The sequence below is a fragment of the Gambusia affinis genome, linkage group LG02, assembly GCF_019740435.1.
Source record: "Gambusia affinis linkage group LG02, SWU_Gaff_1.0, whole genome shotgun sequence".
NCBI lineage: Eukaryota > Metazoa > Chordata > Actinopteri > Cyprinodontiformes > Poeciliidae > Gambusia > Gambusia affinis.
The window spans coordinates 12216275-12235632 of NC_057869.1; the positions used below are offsets into that span (position 1 = coordinate 12216275).

Below are 19358 nucleotides of genomic sequence, written 5' to 3' on the forward strand. Positions count from 1 at the left end.
AATTGTGTAAAACAGAAGTCCGTAATCCAGTAGTAGCTGAGTTGCATGTTGTACTTCAATCACCCTGCAGGGGCGCTGGTCAGCGTGAGCCTCACCAGACGGGCGGTTGGTGAGTGCAGAGGAAGAGGCTTCCATACTGCAGTGATACAGCGAGTTTAGCCGAGGGAAGCTGAGTTTTCCCACCTTGCTTTGTTTCCGAAATGCTTTCAGCTCAAGGTTTTGGAGGCCCTGGGAAGATGAAGGAGTATCATTATGCCGGCGCTGTAGAGAACAGATTTTCACCTTACGCTTTCAACGGAGGGTCAGTGGAAATTTTCTGTTAATGTCAGATTAGCATTGAAGCTAGCTCATACTACTTATGCTATCCGGTTAATTTTAGCAAACCAATTCTGTAGTTAATAAATCAGGTTTTTGTATAAATTTTACATTTGTGATGTTACACGATATGGTAATGTATTTGTTTGATTCATGATGTTAGGTCATAAAAAGAAAAAAAGGAGTAAACGCAACACTTTCAGTTTCGAATCTGTTCTGTTAGCATCCTTTAGCTAGGCTATAGTAGTTTGTGTTCACTGTTGATGTTTTAGAGATATTGGAGCTAACCGATTTCTTCTCTTCTTCTCAGAACCGTACTAGCTGTTGCTGGAGAAGATTTTGCCATCGTAGCGTCAGACACCAGGCTTAGTGAAGGCTACTCCATCCACAGCCGCGACTCCCCGAAATGCTACAAACTGTAAGTCATTCCTCTGATCATGGATGTTATGAAGACTGACCGCAATAAAAAGCTTCACATCTCGGCTGATATGTTGTCTTTACGTCCTGTGACTCATTAGAAGATTATATTTAATATTCCCAGCAAGAATAAAGATGAACTTTAATCCAACCAAATGCTTTTTCTCACGCTGCAGTACTGTCATTTTAACGGTGATGGGTGAAAATGATTTAAAAGTTTAACATAATATTATGTGGTATTTATTGAAATAAAAGTAAAAGTTATAAAAACAAGCTTTTAAAACCTATTACATTATCTTTTTGGTGCTAAATGGACATGTATATTGCTAAATGTATATTTCATTTTTTATATTAAAGATGTCGATATTAAAATCACTGATTCCAGTCTTTGTGTTTTCACATCCTTGCAGGACAGACACAACTGTCATTGGCTGCAGTGGTTTCCATGGCGACTGTCTGACGCTGACAAAAATCATTGACGCCAGGCTAAAGGTGAGCTGTTTTTGTTTTCACTGTGGTTTTAAATTCCCCTGCTTCATAAACAACTTGTTCTGTGTTCATTTGCTTGAATTTTGGAGGAGAAAAAAAAATCAGACACCTGTTTTGTTTTAGGCTCCAAAGTTATACACATAAAATAAACTGGAAATATTGGATATTTTTTCTTTAAAACGTTTTTAGTGTAAGTCATTAGTTTTTCCTTTTTGCATGTTTATGTGTCCCTTGCAACCTTGTGCAAGTGGAAATTACAATCAATTTTGGACAAAGAAGAAATATAAATCATAATACCACAGTGATTTAAATATTATTTCCATTTAAAAAAATAATATTTCTCTTCTTCTCAGATGTACAAACACTCAAACAACAAAACTATGACCAGTGGAGCCATCGCAGCCATGTTGTCCACCATCTTGTACAGCCGGAGGTTCTTCCCTTACTACGTCTACAACATCATTGGGGGTCTGGATGAAGAAGGTGGGCTCTTATGTTCTAGTGTACAAACCGTTCAGCTATTCTGCTGTTAGAAATACATGTTACAGTAAACATAGCTGGCTTCGTTGTTGTATTTTATATACTTCAGAGCAAGAATTGTATGAAATGGGTCAAACTTCACATCTTACTGCCATATGTTCAAGCAAATAAAGCTCTGGCTAAGATATCATTACAAATTTTTTATTAAAATGATTTTCAACTAACAGACTCAATAAAAGCCCATTTGCTGACATACCACACATTGATACTAGTAATTAAGCTGAATCTGTACAAAAAAAGTATATGTTAAATGTTAATGTGTTTTTCTTTAAGCTGCAGATCCTTCCTTAGCTACAAATGATCAAGCTTACGCTATTGGAATACTGGATTATTTCATTTTAGGCAATAAAATGTTTATTTTCTTATTGAAGCCTTCATTAATTTGCATATTTTGATTGATTTGTAACATTGTATAAAAAGTGATTCACTGAAATGTTTTCTATCTGATTAGTCGTCAGAGTAGTTGATAATTAATCGATTACTAAAACAATTGCAGCCCTGTTATTATTTTGTAGTTATAAAAGTTTTTCCTTCATAATTTGTGGAGTTTGGTCAGAAATGATTTCGACAGTATTTCACACCGTCCCTTTAACAGTTTAATCATTTTTAAACTCTTTCAAAAACAACTCAGACTTGTTCTCAAGTGGATCAATATCAGTAGAAATATTTTGTGTCTCCAGCAGTATACAGGGTATTTAATATTACGTACATTATTTTTGTTTTCTTAACTCATAAAGCTTGTCTTATGGTCTTATGTTTTTTCTGTGGACAACCTGGAATATGTGCAACATAGGCAAAGGAGCGGTGTACAGCTTCGACCCGGTCGGCTCCTACCAGAGAGACACCTACAAGGCCGGAGGGTCCGCCAGCGCCATGCTGCAGCCGTTGCTAGACAACCAGGTCGATTAAAAACACACAGACCATTTTATTTATCCTCAATATGAACACAGTCTGACTCTTGCCAAAATGCTGCTTCACAGATTGGGTTCAAGAACATGGAGGGTGTGCAGCACCTCCCCTTGACTCAGGAAAAAGCTGTGCAGCTGGTCAAAGACGTCTTCATCTCGGCCGCAGAGAGAGACGTCTACACCGGAGACGCCCTTCGCGTCTGCGTCATCACGAAGGACGGCATCAACGAGCAGACGATACCGCTGAGGAAGGACTAGAAGACACGGTGTTTCTGTCTGCCTTCAGTTTCCTCCGTCTTCAGCATTTTACATAAATTGATCCGCGGGTTGATAAAGTTGCCATGTAGGTTTGGCTCCAAATTGGAGGGAGGATTTCTGTCAATTCTTTGGTTCCAAATATTCTGCTTATTTAGTCGCCGGCCTTCTTTTGGATCAGCATTCCTGTTTTCCCCGCCTGGCCTAGACTCCTCCTCTGGGTTATTTCTTATGTTTTGGAAGGAAACATGCTCAGCTGTCCTTTTTACATTCTTAATAAATATAAACAGTTCAGGAACTCTCCTCGTCTGCTGCTTGTTTTTGCTCTCAAGATTCACTTCTCAATCTCTAAGAAATGACCAGAAACAGACAAGATGGAGAGAAGTATCGGTTGTTAATATCGGCCCAGTTTTATTTATATAACAGATGCCGCTTTGTTAAAATTTTACTAATATCGACTGATTCCATAAAATTATATAGTATATAATTTTATAGTTTTAACTTTATGTAATTTTCTTCATAAAATCAATAGTCATGGACAAGCCTGACTTACTATTGAGGTGAAACTTTCCGTCAGCAGAGCTTTGGTTTCTAAGTAACATGTAAGTGGAAACAAAGACGGTCAAATGAAGGCGTCAAATGTCTGAATATCACTGAAATAACCTTTTTTATGAGACTTGAGAATATAGAGTATCTTCAGTCAGAAGCTTCTTCAGCTTTGCTGTAATACAGACTGCTACAGGAGACCTTTCCTCATCTATAACTGAGTTAACAAGCTGCAACATAATTTAATATCCATTTGGGATCAATAAATTATTTTTGATCTTGAATACCGATGTATAACCACACTAATGGTGTTATGAATCTAACTATTAAATGTCCAAACACTTCGGAGATCGAAGGGAATTGAACTGATCGTATTAAAAATATTACAGGTTTATTTCACCTGAGGGAATTGTGAATTATATTTTAAATTCTGATGTGTCAATTATATATTTATGATGAAACAAAAGATTTTGTTTCTGCTGCATCTGATAAGAAAACCAGTTTGCGCTCAGGTGAGGAAAACAAGACAACTCACTTCCTTCACGTCACAAACGCTGGAGCCTCTAAAAGAGCTCTGCTTATTTTATTATATAAAGTGTCATAATTGTACATTTATGACCCAACATGCTGTTATTAATGTTATTTTAAGTATGTTTAACTGGAAACCAGAAGGAACAAACAAACCAGTCAGTTACTCTTTCCCTCTTTTTATTAACCCAAGAAAATCAGTTAAATGTTAAACAATTATTTCAACAGTCAGAAAATAATAACTCTCGCACACAGAGACGCGGTTAGGCGTAGTACTGCAGGTTGGCCTTCTTCTTGGCCTGCACCTCCAGGATTCCCTCCATGTAATCCTCGTGGTTGAGCTCGGTGGCGCCGCGGCGCAGCGCGATCATGCCGGCCTCCACGCACACGGCCTTGCACTGCGCGCCGTTGAAGTCGTCGGTGCAGCGGGCCAGCTCCTCGTAGTTCACGTCCGGACTCACGTTCATCTTGCGCGAGTGGATCTGCATGATGCGCGCTCGGGCCTCTTCGTTTGGCATCGGGAACTCGATCTTCCTGTCAAGGCGACCCGAGCGCAGCAGAGCCGGGTCCAAGATGTCGACTCTGTTGGTGGCAGCAATCACCTGAAAAGAAACGCATAGGGGTAACATCTGGGGGCGTCGTCTTTTTAATCATCAGATTAAAATATATAATGACCATTTTTAGGTTATTGGACAATAAAAATAAACATTTTTGAAGTTTTGTTTTGATTAAACGGATATATTTGATCTGCAGAAGTTTTAAAATCGATTTAAATGTCTTATTTACATATTGCCACCTTCCTAAAATAACGGCAGTTTTTGACAAAAAATGCAGAACATCGTCACTTTTGATGAAGGTGAAGATATTTGAAATGATTTTTTTACCAAATAACACAAAATGGAAACAATTCAAAATCTGACTATTACTCTAATTGAGAATTTAACTGGTATTTTTAAATTATAATTTATGGTAAATAACTATTTCAAAGCAGGACGGCTTCTGTTTGTTTTGTTTTTTTATTCAACAAAATCAAACTTAACATAAATTAACCTTTTCAAAGTCAATTATCTGATTTACACATAAAGTTAAAAAGGTAATTTGTTCAACATTTTATTGGCAATATTTATATTATTCCACAATTTTCATTCCTAAAATGCCTCAACCTTGTTAGAGCCAATTAGTGAAGAATTTATTGGCATTAGAAAAAGGCTTAAAAAGAGAAAAAATTCTTAAATTTGTAATTTAATTTAAATTTACAAACATGTTAAAAGCATAGAATACAGACGTGAATTTTTTATGTATATTCTGGTATTTTCCACTTCTTAATTTTGATTTTATTGTACATTTGTTTCTCCCAGTAGTTGGATAGAGATCTGGAGAATAGACACAATGATACTTTTTGATTAACACATTTTTCTGGACAATAAACTATCCTAGAAGTTATTGCAATAAATGATAATATTGTTGTTTTGAGACTATCTTCAAATAATATAATGGTAAAGGCATAACAATGCAAGAACACGTTCTCAAAGATCAATAAACCTTAAATTCAGTATTAAACTGTCTTCTAGTTTAACACTAAAACTAGAAGACAGTTTAAATATCCCAAACAAATAAACAAAACAATCAAATGAATTATGTAAACAAAACAAAAAGTGATAGTTGAGACCGAAAAGACCAGAATTAAGACTTTTATCATCCAGTTTTTTCTGGAAATAGAGACAAAACAGAAAAATGATAAATCGTACAGATGATTTAAAAATGTAAATTATTGAGCTTGTTTTAATTTATCATTCAATTAATTGATTCATTATTTATTGTGTCAGACCTACATAAATACAGGACGTCATATGTCTTAGGGCTGCACCCATTGCACTTTTCTGGCTGAACCACCGATCTTTAAAAAGCCTGACCTGCTGATTTTTGTCTGAAATCTCGTTAAATATAGCAAATAAAGCCAATGTGTTGACAGTGGAGTGACTGTTGTCGCCTGCCTGGTGGACCGGTCTGTCAGTCTCTCAAAGTGGAACAAAAGAGGACAGAGGTTGATGTTTAGACTTTTGTTGAAGTAGATAATATATATTATATTATAGGTATTGGCCGATCACCGATCTCTTAAAATGAATAAAATCGGGCCGATTTATGGGTGTTTTCCTGTTGACTGTGTTGTGTGGGTGGCAGCTCGTTTACCTTGACCTGCATGTTGGGCTGGAATCCATCCAGCTGGTTGAGCAGCTCCAGCATGGTCCTCTGGACCTCCCTGTCTCCAGCCTTCTCGCTGTCGAACCTCTTCGTCCCGATGGCGTCCAGCTCGTCGATGAAGATGATGGACGGGGCTTTCTCCTTGGCCAAGGCGAAGGCATCCCTCACCAGCTTGGCTCCGTCTCCAATGAACATCTGGACCAGCTGTGGACCTGCAAGCTTCAGGAAGGTGGCCTTGGTCTGAGCGGCGCAGGCTCTGGCCAGGAGGGTCTTCCCGGTGCCAGGTGGGCCGTACATCAGGACCCCTTTAGGCGGCTGGATGCCCAGGTTCTCAAACTTCTCCTTGTGGTTCATCGGCAGGACTATGGCCTCCACCAGCTCCTGGATCTGCTTATCCAGCCCTCCTATGTCGCTGTACTGCTCCGTGGGACGCTCATCCACCTCCATGGCTTTCACCCGGGAGTCGTACTCGGTGGGGAGGGTCTCCAGGATCAAGTAGGAGTCTTTATTGACCCCAACCAGGTCGCCGGGCTTCAGCTTCTCGGCATCCACCAGCCCGATCACCGGCAGGAAGTAGGTCTGCCGAGTGGAGGTTTTAATGACGGCGCACTTTCCTTTTCTCTGGGAGTCCAGATCCACGTTGGCCCCGTCCTCCTCCTGGTCGTTGGGGTCCACGTCCAACAACTCGATCACGTTGGAGACCAGATACGGCAGCGTTTTGTTCACCTTTATCTTCTCCGTGTTTTCCTTGATTTTGTCCTTCATGGCCTGAAGTTCGTGGGTCACCCGCAGCACTTCGCTCTTCATAATCTTTATCTCGCTGTCCAGGAGTCGGGTCCGCTGGACTATCTCCTCTGTGGACATTTTTAACACTTCTTCTCCGATTCCGTCTTCCACTTCATCCCAAACTGATTTGTCACTCAGCGACGCCATCTTTGCTGTGCCTGCGCTCAATTGTGAGTCATCGGAAGTTAAAGCTTCTTCTTCCGGTTAGCGCCGACGAGCACCCTGGGGGACGACACGGAGCTAAAGCTAACTTATTTTCGTCTACAGACTGCGGTCAAATGCAAAGAACGACCAGTGTGTAAGTCGACTTAATAAAGTGGCTATTTTAAACTTAATTAAATGATAAAACCAGCGTTTTCACTGTGACTTAAAGCGATTAGTTATTGCGGGTTCGCGTTGACTGATGTTAGCTTTGCGGTTAACATTAGCTAGCTGGTGTGTTTCACAGGGTAAACTCACCCTGCTGGGAAGCCGTTAGCATCGAAACGCCATATAATTATCTTAATTATGACGCTAAACGTTTAGAAAAGTGTTGCAAGACATTTAAGACAGTAAATACGACCAATAAGAAACGTTCGCTTTGGTGCCACTGCTATATAATTGTTTCGTACTGCTGGTCTAAACGGTCTGAAAGAAAAAAATGTGTCTCTGTTTGCATTTTCAGGTGAGGAATAAGGAAGTAAAGAACAAGACGCTGGGATTGGGTGTGCTAGTGGTTTTTGTTACATTGATATCCTGCTGCTTGGAGACACCTGCTGCGTGAAGAGCTTCAGATCAGCTTTACTGGCTGCTCTGGGTGGCAGTGTCACAGAAATGGACCAGAACAACAGCATACCGCCCTTCCAGGGGCTGGCCTCCTCTCCGGTGAGAGCTCACATTTATCTCAATAAATAAGAATATAATAATAAAAAAAACATTGATTACAGTCATATGTCATTTTGATGAGTATTGATTACAGAAAAAGGAAATAAATTCAGTTCTATACCAGTAAAGATTCTAACTTGCCCTTTTTTAAAAATGTATTATTATTATTTTTTACATAGATTTAATTAATTTAGTTGTTTCTGTTATTTTTCTTTAATTATTTTATATATTTCAAATATCTTCCTGTTCTAGTTTTAAATGTTCATTGAAATTTAAAGTTTATCGATCTTTGAGAATGTGCTCTTGTGTCATTTTGACATTGTATTTACCTGAAAATTGTCTCAAAACTACAATATAATGACTTTTCGGAATAACTAGTCCAGCAAAGTGTGATAATATGACATATGGATAAGCTTACCTTTTTCTTGACATTTCTGGTTTTTATTTGGTTGCTTTAAAACAGATGTTTAGGTTTTAAATTCAGTTTTGTAAACTCACTGTTTCAGATGGTGCTATAAGCAAAATTTAACTTGAAACATACGAAGTATAAGCATGTGATTTTTGTCTAATTGCTTTTTTTCTCTACAGTTTAATACTCAATTACAGAAATGTATATTTCAATAGAATCTACCCCAGAATCGATTTCTGTGTGATGACGTGTGTCCTTGTTCAGGGTGCCATGACCCCCGGCATGCCGATGTTCAGTCCCATGATGCCTTATGGCTCGGGCCTGACGCCGCAGCCTCTGCAGAACACAAACAGCTTGTCCATCCTGGAGGAGCAGCAGAGGCAGCAGCAGCAACAGCAACAGCAGCAGCAGCAGCAGCCCAGTGCAGGTAACTGTGATCACTCAGATAAAATTAATCAGTTCACGGCTCACATGGGCGCTCAAAGTCCTTGAATATGCTTTGAGATCATTGAGTGGTTTTCAAGGTTTGGAAAATGTTTGATTTCTGTACAAAGTCCCTGAAAGGGCTTAATATTTAAACTGCACAGTTTGGTGATAAAGTGCAATCTAACACCTAAGTAAAAGTTTCCATTTCTGTACAGTTGAAAGCAAATATTTTTATACATCTAATAAAAACTCAGACACATTTATAGCAAAATTATTTCTATTTATGAAATGCCAGAAAACTTAGAACATTTTTAGAGATTTTTTTTTTGTAACTTTCTTTGTTTTTTGTGTTTAATTTGAGCAGTTTGGTCACAAACCTTAACATGATTCATTCAGATTATTTCATTGTTATGAATGTTTACTGATGGCTCAATAACTTATTGATTTGTGTGATTGAAACAGAGGTTGGCTTGTATCTTGAACATGAAACAATATTATTTAAATTGGGGGATTTTTGGTTAAATTAGTATTTTGTTCATGTAAGGGAGACATTTAAGAACAAAATCTAAAATCTTAGATTCTGTTTATCTCGTGATAATATAGATTATCACAAAACATTATTATTGAAACTGTCTCTTTTTTTAGCTTTTATCTCCAGTGTGGTGCTGGAAAAGTTAGAAAACTTACCTTGAAAATGCTTGAAAACTTAATAAACCCTGCAGTTTGGTTTATTATTAAATCCTTGAAACTTCAGGCCTTCCAGGAACGTCGGGGCAGACGCCTCAGCTGTATCATTCCCAGACGGCGGCGGGTTCGACCACCACGGCGCTGCCACCAGGCACCGGGCTCTACAGCACTTCGATCGGCCCCATGACCCCGCTGACCCCGGCTACTCCGGCCTCGGAGAGCTCGGGCATCGTGCCGACGCTGCAGTACGGCTCGTATTCATGTGATTTACATGATCAGATCTTGAATTTCTGGTCTCCCTGCTAAATGCTACCTTGGTTTTGTTCGTCTCTGTTGGTGTGAACTGTTATCTCTCTAAGCTCAGTTAGTGTTTGTTTCTGAGTTCATTTATTTCAGCTTTTTTTCTTGTTTGTGATTAGAAACATCGTATCTACTGTAAATCTGGGCTGTAAACTGGATCTGAAGACGATTGCCCTGAGAGCCAGGAATGCAGAGTACAACCCCAAAGTAAACAAACCCAAAGTTTACACATTCAATACGACTTTCTTTATCATGTTGAACATCTTCACTGAATCTGTTTAACCTTTTCCACAAGAATGACTAAATAATGTGAAACCCTTAAATAAAACCCAACCACTGTTATCCTTGTAAACAAGCTAAATTGTTAATTTTCCAGCGTTTTGCTGCCGTCATCATGAGAATACGGGAGCCCAGGACCACAGCGCTTATCTTCAGCTCTGGGAAGATGGTCTGCACCGGAGCTAAAAGGTCAGAATCCAACAAACACAATTTATTTTTCAACACTTTATAGCGGTGACATCTTTTCAGCAAACCAGTCCGCTCACTTTTCACTTTATTGAAATGTGTTTGTGTTGCTTTCTGTTTCCCTCTCTCCAGTGAGGAGGAGTCGCGGTTAGCAGCCAGGAAGTACGCTCGCGTTGTGCAGAAACTGGGCTTTCCTGCCAAGTTCCTGGACTTTAAGATTCAGAACATGGTGGGCAGCTGCGACGTGAAGTTCCCCATCCGGCTGGAGGGATTGGTGCTCACACACCAGCAGTTCAGCAGGTTGACTGGAGTTTGTTTGAATCAACAGCCATTTCTAAAGCTTTCACCCGTTTTAAATGAACTAAAACCGCCCTCTGCTTTGCAGCTATGAGCCGGAGTTGTTTCCAGGGTTGATCTACAGGATGATCAAACCCCGAATTGTCCTGCTAATCTTTGTTTCTGGGAAGGTCGTTCTCACAGGTAAGGACTCTGATGGCTGTCAGGACGGAGAAACATAGTTCATACTTGCATCATTGTCTCTAGTCCTACTTTTTTTTTTAAACAATATATACAGGTTTTGAATATATGAAACATAGAAAATGTAAATTCAGACACACATTGACACTTCTCAGCCACAACGAACAGTCAGGGTATAAAATAAAATTCAAAGAAAAGGAAAAAGTGTCAATGCTTAAAGTTTATTTATTCATGTATAAATATATAGATAAATGAAATAAAGTTTCAATCATTCAACTCTACTGCCTAGATAAAGTGTTGTTCTCTTATTAGATTAGTTATTTGAATTAATATTAATCTTAATAGGTTCTGTTCTTTTACTTTATTGCATTTCGCTCAGTCATTTCAGCTTGGTTACTTTCCAAGGATTACATAAAAGATTTTCCATATTAAATTTACTGGTTCAAGAGGTAAACAACCATTTCTTTGCCATGACTTGAGCTCAAAGTGCGACGCTACAGCTGGATCACCAGAGGACAGTTTAAAAATAATAATGAATAAGTGGCTTAAGACAGGGGCAGTAAAAAAACACCGGTGGAAAGTCAGCGCTGCGCCCCACGCTGACTAACCGCATCTTAACACCTAAAATAAAATAATTCATGTTGGTCTCTACTAGTTGAAAGAAAATGTTTGTTTTTGCCAACGCAACTCCCTTCTTTTATTATGACCCTCCATTACAACTATCCCTGAATTATTAATGCACCTTTGATTTCCATCATTGGACTCTGTAAATAACTCAAAACGTTCCCTGTAGACGTGTCAATTATTTTATTTTGGCCGGTCAAATTTACCCTTCACCTTTAGAGGAACAAAAACAAAGAGTTAACTAATACTTTAGTTTCAGGTTGTATATATTAAGATGTTGTTGTGTTTATTAAATTGGTTTTGGGATCCTCAGCTTGAGTAACACTGATCTAGACCTATTTTTTATTTGTTTTATGAGTCATGTGCCTCAAACATGGAGAAATGAATTATTAATTTGTTTTTGTTTTTTTATTGTTTTTAAAGGAGCCAAGGTGAGAGGAGAGATCTACGAAGCGTTTGAAAACATTTACCCCATCCTGAAAGGTTTCCGTAAAACTACGTAGAACCTGGAGTTATTTTATTTCCAATCTCCCCAACCTGGTTTCTTTTTATTTTTTTAAGCTGCATCAAAGTGACTCATTGATGTTGAACTCTTTACATGGACTGAACGGGATGCTGTACACTGAGATCTCACCTGATTTTTATTTTTTTGTCGTTTTTCATCCCCAAGGAATTTTTAAACAAGATTTTAAGGGCCGTCTTCATACGTCTTGGTTAAAATCATTTTCATGTTTCCTGTAGTTTCAGGTTTTCAGTGCTTCCTCACATCCCTGATTTGTATATAGCATTGTAAGAAAATGTAAGATATTGTTGATGAATGGAGAAGCACTCAGAAGAGGCCCGTTCCTGGTTTCATTTTAAAATGTTTTATCCACTTTTCCATGCTGCGTTTTTAGCTTTTTCTTTGCTCACGTCTGACTTTTTGCTACTTTGTGTTGAAATCGGCCAGCCTGATGTTTTAGTCTCCATCTTTGAATCCTGATTTATGTCTTTAGGTTTGTTCCAACCAAATGCTGAAGTCAGTTTCTGTATTTGTAGTTGTAGTAAAAGTGATTTAAACCAAGTTGTTGGTCCTGCAGCTTCTGGTCCTCTTCAGGTCAAACAGAGGGATTGTTGTATTTACATAGAGATGTTTTAATGGTTAAACTGGAGCTAAACATATTTTTTTATATTCTAAATACAGAGGAGTGAGTGGCATCGTAAGGAGGGTACAGATAATTCCTGTTTGATCAAATAAGGACAACTTGGGACTCAAGGTTTAAATGTGAAGGAAAAAGGCTGCCGAGCATAAATATGGTGGCAAAATGTTACATATTTAGTATATGAATGTCTATTTTTGTCCAGTTGAAAGTTTAGTTTAAGGATTTCCCCAATGTTGAAGACATTTAAGTGAAATTTTGGGTTGTTTTCCTGCTTCATGCCTGTTTTAAACACAGTTTAACTCTGCAGCCATCTAAACGTTTTCCTGTCAACAAGCTCAATGTTTGATTCATAGTTTGATTCAAAGGGTCTGAATCAGATTCGTGTTATTGACTCGTTTTGCAGAACAGATCAGGAACTGTTTTCAAATCGTCTAAAGTTGTCAATGTTCTGCGACAATAAAATCTGTACATACCGTCTCCAGTTAAAGCTGCGTCTAAACGATTGTTCATTTAATTATGGAAAACATGTTAAAGTTTGTGGAGGGATTTCACTAACCACATCTGAGCCTGATTAGCATGAAAAAGGCTAAAATATTTCAAATAAGATCTAAATAAATTCAAAATGAGAGAGAAAAGTTTTGTTTTGTACATTTAGGAGTTAGAAAATTGCTACGAATCGGTCAGAGCCATTACCCAAAAGTGAAGGCAGAAAATCCTGAAGAACATCAGATTTTACAACAAGTTATATTTCTAGTTTTAGTCTTTACTGCTTCCTTTACTTTAAAAAAAATATAGTAAAAATCTTTAAAAAAACCGCTCTTACTTCAATCATTCTTTGAGTTGACCAGAATTTAATTTTGAAATTAATAGCTGTGAAGCACATTTGTCAAACAAGATGGCAGCTGTTATTCTGAAATATTGAAACAGAAAGAGTATATTAGGGGGGAAAAAATATAAAATTTTCTAAGTTACAGAAAAATAATTTTGATAAAATAGATTTATCAGCCAGTCCTACCTGGATACCTAAATTATCACAACATATCCATTTGAAGTAAAGTTTTCAATAAAATTTCATAATTATTTGCTGTATGGCTCCATTAAATACGAGCTTATTTTATTTTTAAATTGAAATAATAATAATCTCAAAGGACTTGAAACTGTTGAGTTAATTTGAGCACTTTATCTTCTGTTTTCTGCAACTATAACCAACATATTTGTACTACGTGTTTCTATGCTGAGTCAGTTGATCTGCGCTGAAGTCCTGTTTCCAGACGAACTCCGAGCGGTACTGGTCTCCATGGTTACAGCTAGCCGAGCAGGTGTAGACCGTAACGGTTCCCCAGTCGATGCTGGCTCCCGTTGAGTCCACGCAGAGGCTGTTTAGCAGCTGAGGCATCACCTGGACAAACAAACATACTGAGAAACGAGCCAGCTAGCTTTGCTGGAGGACTGGACTCTGTTTGAAGTTTAAAACTTTACCCAATCGCTAACGTTTGTCTGGGTACGTTCGTGGTGCGTTTAGAGACTGCTCGGAAAATAACCTTACCGCAGCGTTAGCAGCTGTAACGGCAGAAAAAAGTGCCGTGGACGAAATAAAAGGTATTATATCTATAATTTCAGTATGATTCAGCGAGTTTTATAAACGTATTATATAGTTCAGGTTAGTTATAGTTTTTCCCTATTTATTACCGCTTTTATTTATTTCAGTTAATAAAAAAATATTTTCTCAATTTCAGTCCTAGTTATTTTTGTCGGCTATAATCTTCACTATGGCGGAAAGGATTAGCTAGATTATTCGTGATTAATTGATTATTGTAAACTAATTTAGCAATCTATTAATGTTTACTTGAGTGCAGAGATTCACAAAACTCAGAGCAGTAATTAAGGCAAAGTTGTCCAAAAATATATATTCCTTTTTTAGATAGAAATATATATATATTTGTCTGTTCATTCAAAATTTGTCAAGTGGCGTAGTTTAGCTGTCAAAAAAAAAACTATTAATCACTATTTGCTTTCGAATTTTTAGTCCGTTAATCCAAAAAATAGTCAACAGATCAGCAATGTGACAAAAACAGAAAGGGCTGAGAATTTCATGTCAGAAATAATTTTTTTAACTGCATATACATTCTTTGCAACAAATAATCAAGCGTTCACTAAAGAAATGCTATGTTATTGCACAAATGTTTGTTTTCTTATTTAAAAGGGAATTGTTTAATTGCATCTTTGATTTATTTCTAATATTGTACGAAAAAGACAAAATGAAAAATCTGCGGAATGTGCCAGTTTTTAAAAAATTTAATTAATTGTCAAAAACAATTAATAGATTAACTGATAACTAAAATAATCATTATCTGCAGTCCTAAACTACATAGAAAGTGCATGTAGAGCTCTCATAAGGGGTTTCAACACCAGGACCCACCTGAAACTCAAAGGTCCTGTTGGCGCCGCAGGTGCATGGTGGGATCTCCTCCTCTGCAGGGACGTGACTGGATGAGACCCACAGGGGTCGGCCTCCTCGACTGTAACGAATCACCTGCATGTGAGAGACTGTCAGCGTCGGGCGTACATAGAGGGAAACAGAGGAAAAGAGTCTCCTGGCTGATTTAGCACCTGGTGCGGCTCTGAGGCGATTTTCCTCTTGAACCGCTGGAACACTTTGTTGTCTTCAGTCTCGTGCAACGCCATCTCCTCCAGATCTGATTCTGCCAGAGCTAACAGGACAGCAGCAGGAAATTATTCTACTGCAGATTTTTTGTTTAACCACTTAATCCAATGATCCATTTGTAAATAAACAATGTAATTCTTTCATTGCCAAAAATGCTATAACATTTAATGTACTCTTGATCATTTGTTAATTAATTGACTATTTTTTGCATTACAGATTAATAACCGGAAAACAAAAGGTGAATAATGGGACAAAATCTGAGCCAGGTGAAGCTAAACATTATGCCAGTAGAGGAGATCAGTGTGGAACATAATTACAGATTAAGATTTTTTTGTGTTTTTATTACATTTGAATGCAACATTTATATATTTTTGGCTTAATTACGGTAGTGCTTTACTTGCATTGTTCTTTCAGTAAATGGTCTTTTGAATAAATACACTTTTTTTTTTGCCTAAAGTACAATAACATTTAGTGAATGCTTGCTCATTTGTAGCAAAGGATGGATTTACAGATAAAATAAATACTTATCAACATGTGAAAAGCTCTCCATGCCTGACTTAACATGAATACAATGTAAAGCTAATCTGGTGATTTTTTTTTTTAATTACCAATTAATGATTGGATAGCAAAAGGTGCTTAATAAGAGATTTTTGTGGGGCTGGTCTGATTATTAACATTTGTACAAATAATTTGAATTAGGTGAAGTTAAAACTGCCATGTGAGAAGATCTGGGTTGAACATACAGCTGTGGAAAATATTAAGAGTCCACTTAAAATGATCAGTTTCTCTGATTTTACTCTTTAGGTTTATGTTTGAGTGAAATGAACATTGTTCTTTTATTCTATGAACTACTGACAACGTGTCTCTGAAATTCCAGCCAAATATTTAGTTTTTATCATCAGAAAATGAGAAATGGTCTACATAATGAAAGAGATGCAGAGCTTTCAGACCTCAAATAACGCAAAGAAAACAAGTTAATATTCATTTAGAAACAACAATACTAATGTTTTAACTCAGAAATTAATATTTGGTGAAATAACCAGGAGGTTTTCAATGGGTTCAGTGCAGTGGGCTCTTAAGTTTTTACAGAACTGTTTTTATAGAAAACTTAAAAATTTTTTTTATTTAAAATGCAAAGTGTATGTATTTTTTGTACAATTTTGTCTTAATTACTTCTCTGCATATGATGTTCTTCAGCAAACAGCCTTTTTTGAGCCTTTATACTCCAGTTAGTGATTAAGCAATTACTAAATTAGTTGATCATTTCAATAATTGATTAATCACTATTAACCCGGTTAATTGTGTCAAACACGGTTGAAAACTTACTGTCAGATAAGGAAGGACCTTCAGTACTTTTCTGTTCTTCTCCTCCTCCTCTCTGTGCGTCACCTCCTTCCTCCCCTCCCTCTTCAGGCTCAGTCACGAGCTCAGACTCGGGGAACAGGAAGGGGGAGGCAGAAGCCGAGGGCAGAGCTACACTCAGAGAGACACAGTAGCAGAGCGGGTCAATCCTCCAGGCTGGGGGGTCGGTTCTGGCCTTCTGGGTGGACCTGTACCTGCGCTGAGGCACTCCTTCTTGTGGGAGTGTTTCCAGTGGACAGTCTGGTGGTGTTTACCACAGTAGGTTACAGTGTGGCAGCGGGAGCAGGCCTTGTTTCCAGGGCAACCACACACCCAGCACAGCTTGACTCCTGAGCGGGATAAAATGTTGTTGTCCTCTTTAGAGACGGTCTGTGGTTCATCATCTGGACACAATGAAGACAAATATTACAGATGATGAAAATTTATTTGGGTGGGATTATTTTATTATCTAAGGTACTGAAAAAATGTTAGCGCCTGAACTTTTGACCCTTACTCAAAGGTGATCTTTTACGATTCCTTGAACCGTAAAATTCACTGTAATACAAAACACTATAAGATATCTTTCCTGCCAAAAGCCATCACCATCTTCAATAACTCTGAGGAATCTGAATTAATGAGTTACAGAAACATGTAATTTCCCTTTGGGATTAATAAAGTATTTCTTGAATTTAACTGAATTTGAATAATAGCTAACTCAGCATCCGTTTCATGAGACTTTTAGAAAAACAGAGTGTCTTTAGTCAGAGGCTTCTTCAAATACACTGTAATACAGACTGTTACAGGAGATCTTTTTGCCCACAGCCATCACCATCTGTGAGAATGTTTTGAAGAATTTTAAATTAATATAAGTTACAACAACGTTCAATTTTCCTTTGGGGAAATTAAATAAAGTATTTCTGAATTTGAATGGGCTGTAAAAAACAAAAAACAAAAAAAACACGTTAATTTCATTTTTTTAAATCACAAAATCACTCTTAGATGAGTTTTGTCTGCTAAGTTCTGCCTATTTTGAGCTCCTTTCAGAATGAGCTGTCACTTTAAATCCAAATAAGTTGCTGCTGTTGGCCGCTCCCCCAAATCAACATTTACACTCGTCGTGAAAATGGCGGCACACAAAATGCGCAATGATACAACCCCCTTTGGAGTAAGTCAACAACGAAACTTTTCTCTTTTCCAGCAGCAAATTGTAACAGCGCTTACAGCGGTAAAACCAGCTGACAAGACTTACTGGAGCTCCCTTTGAGTTGCTAGGTAACGGGCTAGAGCCGGCTGGGGTTGCTAGGTAACGGCGAAATGTCCGTAGAATGACTCAGCATTCGAAAGGCAATTAAAACGGCTCATTTTCATTCCAAAACATGCAAAAAAGGTCCTAATTTTTCAATGTGGTTTCCTAAATACACCATAAAAACTCAAAGAATCTTTCAAACAAACCTGGAGGAGGGTCGTAGGGGTAGAACTCATTCTTCCTGGGTAGCTGACTTCTGAAAACTGATGTGAAGGAGAAATCATTCACAAAAAAAAGCTTGGAATGGCACCGAATAAACCAACAGTGACATGAAGAGAAATTCAGTAAGAAGCGCCGACTTGTTGAACGCGGATAAAGTGAGAAATGATAAAATAGAAACGTTGTAATAGCAGCAGACACCTTTCAAGCAGCGGCTGTCGTTGTGGGAGTAACACTCAGGAGTTTTACAGCAGAACAGGAAAAGCGTTCTGTGGAAACTTCTGTCCTGACCCGAAATGGGTGCGTACACCTGCAGAAACGACCACATGGTACAATTCAACGTTGAAGAGAAAATGACATGTTCGTCTCAGGAATCATGAAGCTCTCTAAAGTTGTCAGGACACGTTTTGCCCTTTTTCTTTTTAATTAAACTGTGGAAACTTTTGACTGGACTATACGCAACTTGGATTATGACTCTCCATTATTTATTCAAATTCCGAGAACTTGATTCCAAATGAAATGCAAAGTAGTTTTAAATGAAAAAAAAAACAACTTTATTCAATTAAGCCAAAATAGTTTTTTATTTTTTTATTTTATTAAGGTGTTTGTAGTTAGCTTCTTAAATTGTTTCTGGATTGGAAGTGGATTTCTATGAAATGTGACAGTCTTAGCCCTTGTCTTGGATACATCTGTACACTGTGAATCTTCCGGAAACTTAGTAATCTCTCAATCCTGCACTTTTTCCTTCCACTTAACTACAACATGTTGTGATCGGCTTCTTTAGCAATGACATGTTGTGTGTTAATTACCAAAATGAACAGAAAGAAACACTTGAAATCTGTCACAGTGTGTCAAAACAATAAAATAAGAGTTTATTGTGACCATTTTCTCTCTGTTTAGAATAATCACAATGTTTATTTATGTCTAAATTATTCTCTGTTTTATTGTTATTAGTATTAGTAATTCACCAATTAGTGCATACAATACAAACATTACAGACTGACAAACATAGGTACTGATCTACAAAATAAACAACCAATTAATTAAGAGAACGACAACAACAAAAAATAAATAAAAACTAACAACGTCTTTCTCTAAAAAATGACAATAATTAACGAGTCTTGGAAGGTTTTACACCTCCAGGTACCGACCTGCAGCAGGAAGACCATGGGCAGCCCGCATTTCTCACACTCCAGATCGGACTGAAGGGGCAGGCCCGTCTGGCTGAGCCACGCCGGCTTCCCTCCGACCTTGCTGGGGAACTGCGGAGACTGAAGCCGCCACGGTTCTGCTTCTTCAAGGAAACCCAGAACCACCTCGGGAGATGACATGCTTTCCAGTTCTAAAAACTAACTTAATCAAAACAACCCACTGACAACGAGAAGGCAAAGATTCCTCTTCAGAAATTCTCACAACACATGCTGATACAACTGCGAAAGTTCTCCGTGAGGAAACATTAGCAGCGGTTTAGTTCCGCGGTGAACGTTTAAATTAGCATCGTCCACTA

The 19358-nt window shown here is 37.9% G+C and overlaps 4 protein-coding genes across 4 annotated transcripts; 2 read left to right on the plus strand and 2 right to left on the minus strand.

Moving 5' to 3' along the window:
* Nucleotides 1–43: 43 nt before the first annotated feature.
* Nucleotides 44–3222, plus strand: psmb1 (proteasome 20S subunit beta 1). The gene is made up of 6 exons (XM_044136176.1): nt 44–301; nt 626–733; nt 1143–1224; nt 1575–1704; nt 2555–2661; nt 2742–3222. The coding sequence occupies exons 1-6, from the start codon at nt 201–203 to the stop codon at nt 2925–2927; spliced, it is 714 nt and encodes a 237-aa protein (XP_043992111.1). The 5' UTR covers nt 44–200; the 3' UTR covers nt 2928–3222.
* Nucleotides 3223–4161: 939 nt separating this feature from the next.
* psmc3 (proteasome 26S subunit, ATPase 3) lies at nt 4162–7257 on the minus strand. The gene is made up of 2 exons (XM_044136144.1): nt 6189–7257; nt 4162–4600 (listed from the first exon to the last, which is right to left on the minus strand). Exons 1-2 carry the CDS (start codon nt 7131–7133, stop codon nt 4262–4264), a joined length of 1284 nt encoding a protein of 427 aa, XP_043992079.1. The 5' UTR covers nt 7134–7257; the 3' UTR covers nt 4162–4261.
* On the plus strand, nt 7179–12867 carry LOC122842368 (TATA box binding protein). Its single transcript, XM_044136165.1, has 9 exons — nt 7179–7284; nt 7651–7850; nt 8524–8686; nt 9440–9617; nt 9792–9879; nt 10049–10140; nt 10270–10437; nt 10523–10617; nt 11662–12867. Exons 2-9 carry the CDS (start codon nt 7800–7802, stop codon nt 11739–11741), a joined length of 915 nt encoding a protein of 304 aa, XP_043992100.1. The 5' UTR covers nt 7179–7284; nt 7651–7799; the 3' UTR covers nt 11742–12867.
* A 678-nt stretch (nt 12868–13545) lies between these two features.
* On the minus strand, nt 13546–19313 carry pdcd2 (programmed cell death 2). Its single transcript, XM_044136153.1, has 8 exons — nt 19003–19313; nt 18053–18161; nt 17839–17895; nt 16602–16790; nt 16372–16518; nt 14991–15091; nt 14800–14913; nt 13546–13779 (listed from the first exon to the last, which is right to left on the minus strand). The coding sequence occupies exons 1-8, from the start codon at nt 19180–19182 to the stop codon at nt 13600–13602; spliced, it is 1077 nt and encodes a 358-aa protein (XP_043992088.1). The 5' UTR covers nt 19183–19313; the 3' UTR covers nt 13546–13599.
* Nucleotides 19314–19358: the final 45 nt, after the last annotated feature.

Bases quoted from the DNA above. Each gene is read 5' to 3' on its own strand.
- pdcd2 (XM_044136153.1), bottom strand. From the start codon at position 19,182: ATGTCATCTCCCGAGGTGGTTCTGGGTTTCCTTGAAGAAGCAGAACCG. The intron at 17,896-18,052 runs GTGTCTGCTGCT...CCTTCACATCAG, and splicing joins CGACAGCCGCTGCTTGAAAG to TTTTCAGAAGTCAGCTACCC. The intron at 15,092-16,371 runs GTAAGTTTTCAA...CTGTCCTGTTAG, and splicing joins AGGTCCTTCCTTATCTGACA to CTCTGGCAGAATCAGATCTG.
- LOC122842368 (XM_044136165.1), top strand. From the start codon at position 7,800: ATGGACCAGAACAACAGCATACCGCCCTTCCAGGGGCTGGCCTCCTCT. The intron at 8,687-9,439 runs GTAACTGTGATC...TTGAAACTTCAG, and splicing joins GCAGCAGCAGCCCAGTGCAG to GCCTTCCAGGAACGTCGGGG. The intron at 9,880-10,048 runs GTAAACAAACCC...TTAATTTTCCAG, and splicing joins ATGCAGAGTACAACCCCAAA to CGTTTTGCTGCCGTCATCAT.
- psmb1 (XM_044136176.1), top strand. From the start codon at position 201: ATGCTTTCAGCTCAAGGTTTTGGAGGCCCTGGGAAGATGAAGGAGTAT. The intron at 1,705-2,554 runs GTGGGCTCTTAT...TGTGCAACATAG, and splicing joins TGGGGGTCTGGATGAAGAAG to GCAAAGGAGCGGTGTACAGC. The intron at 2,662-2,741 runs GTCGATTAAAAA...GCTGCTTCACAG, and splicing joins AGCCGTTGCTAGACAACCAG to ATTGGGTTCAAGAACATGGA.
- psmc3 (XM_044136144.1), bottom strand. From the start codon at position 7,133: ATGGCGTCGCTGAGTGACAAATCAGTTTGGGATGAAGTGGAAGACGGA. The intron at 4,601-6,188 runs GTAAACGAGCTG...GTTTCTTTTCAG, and splicing joins AGCCCAACATGCAGGTCAAG to GTGATTGCTGCCACCAACAG.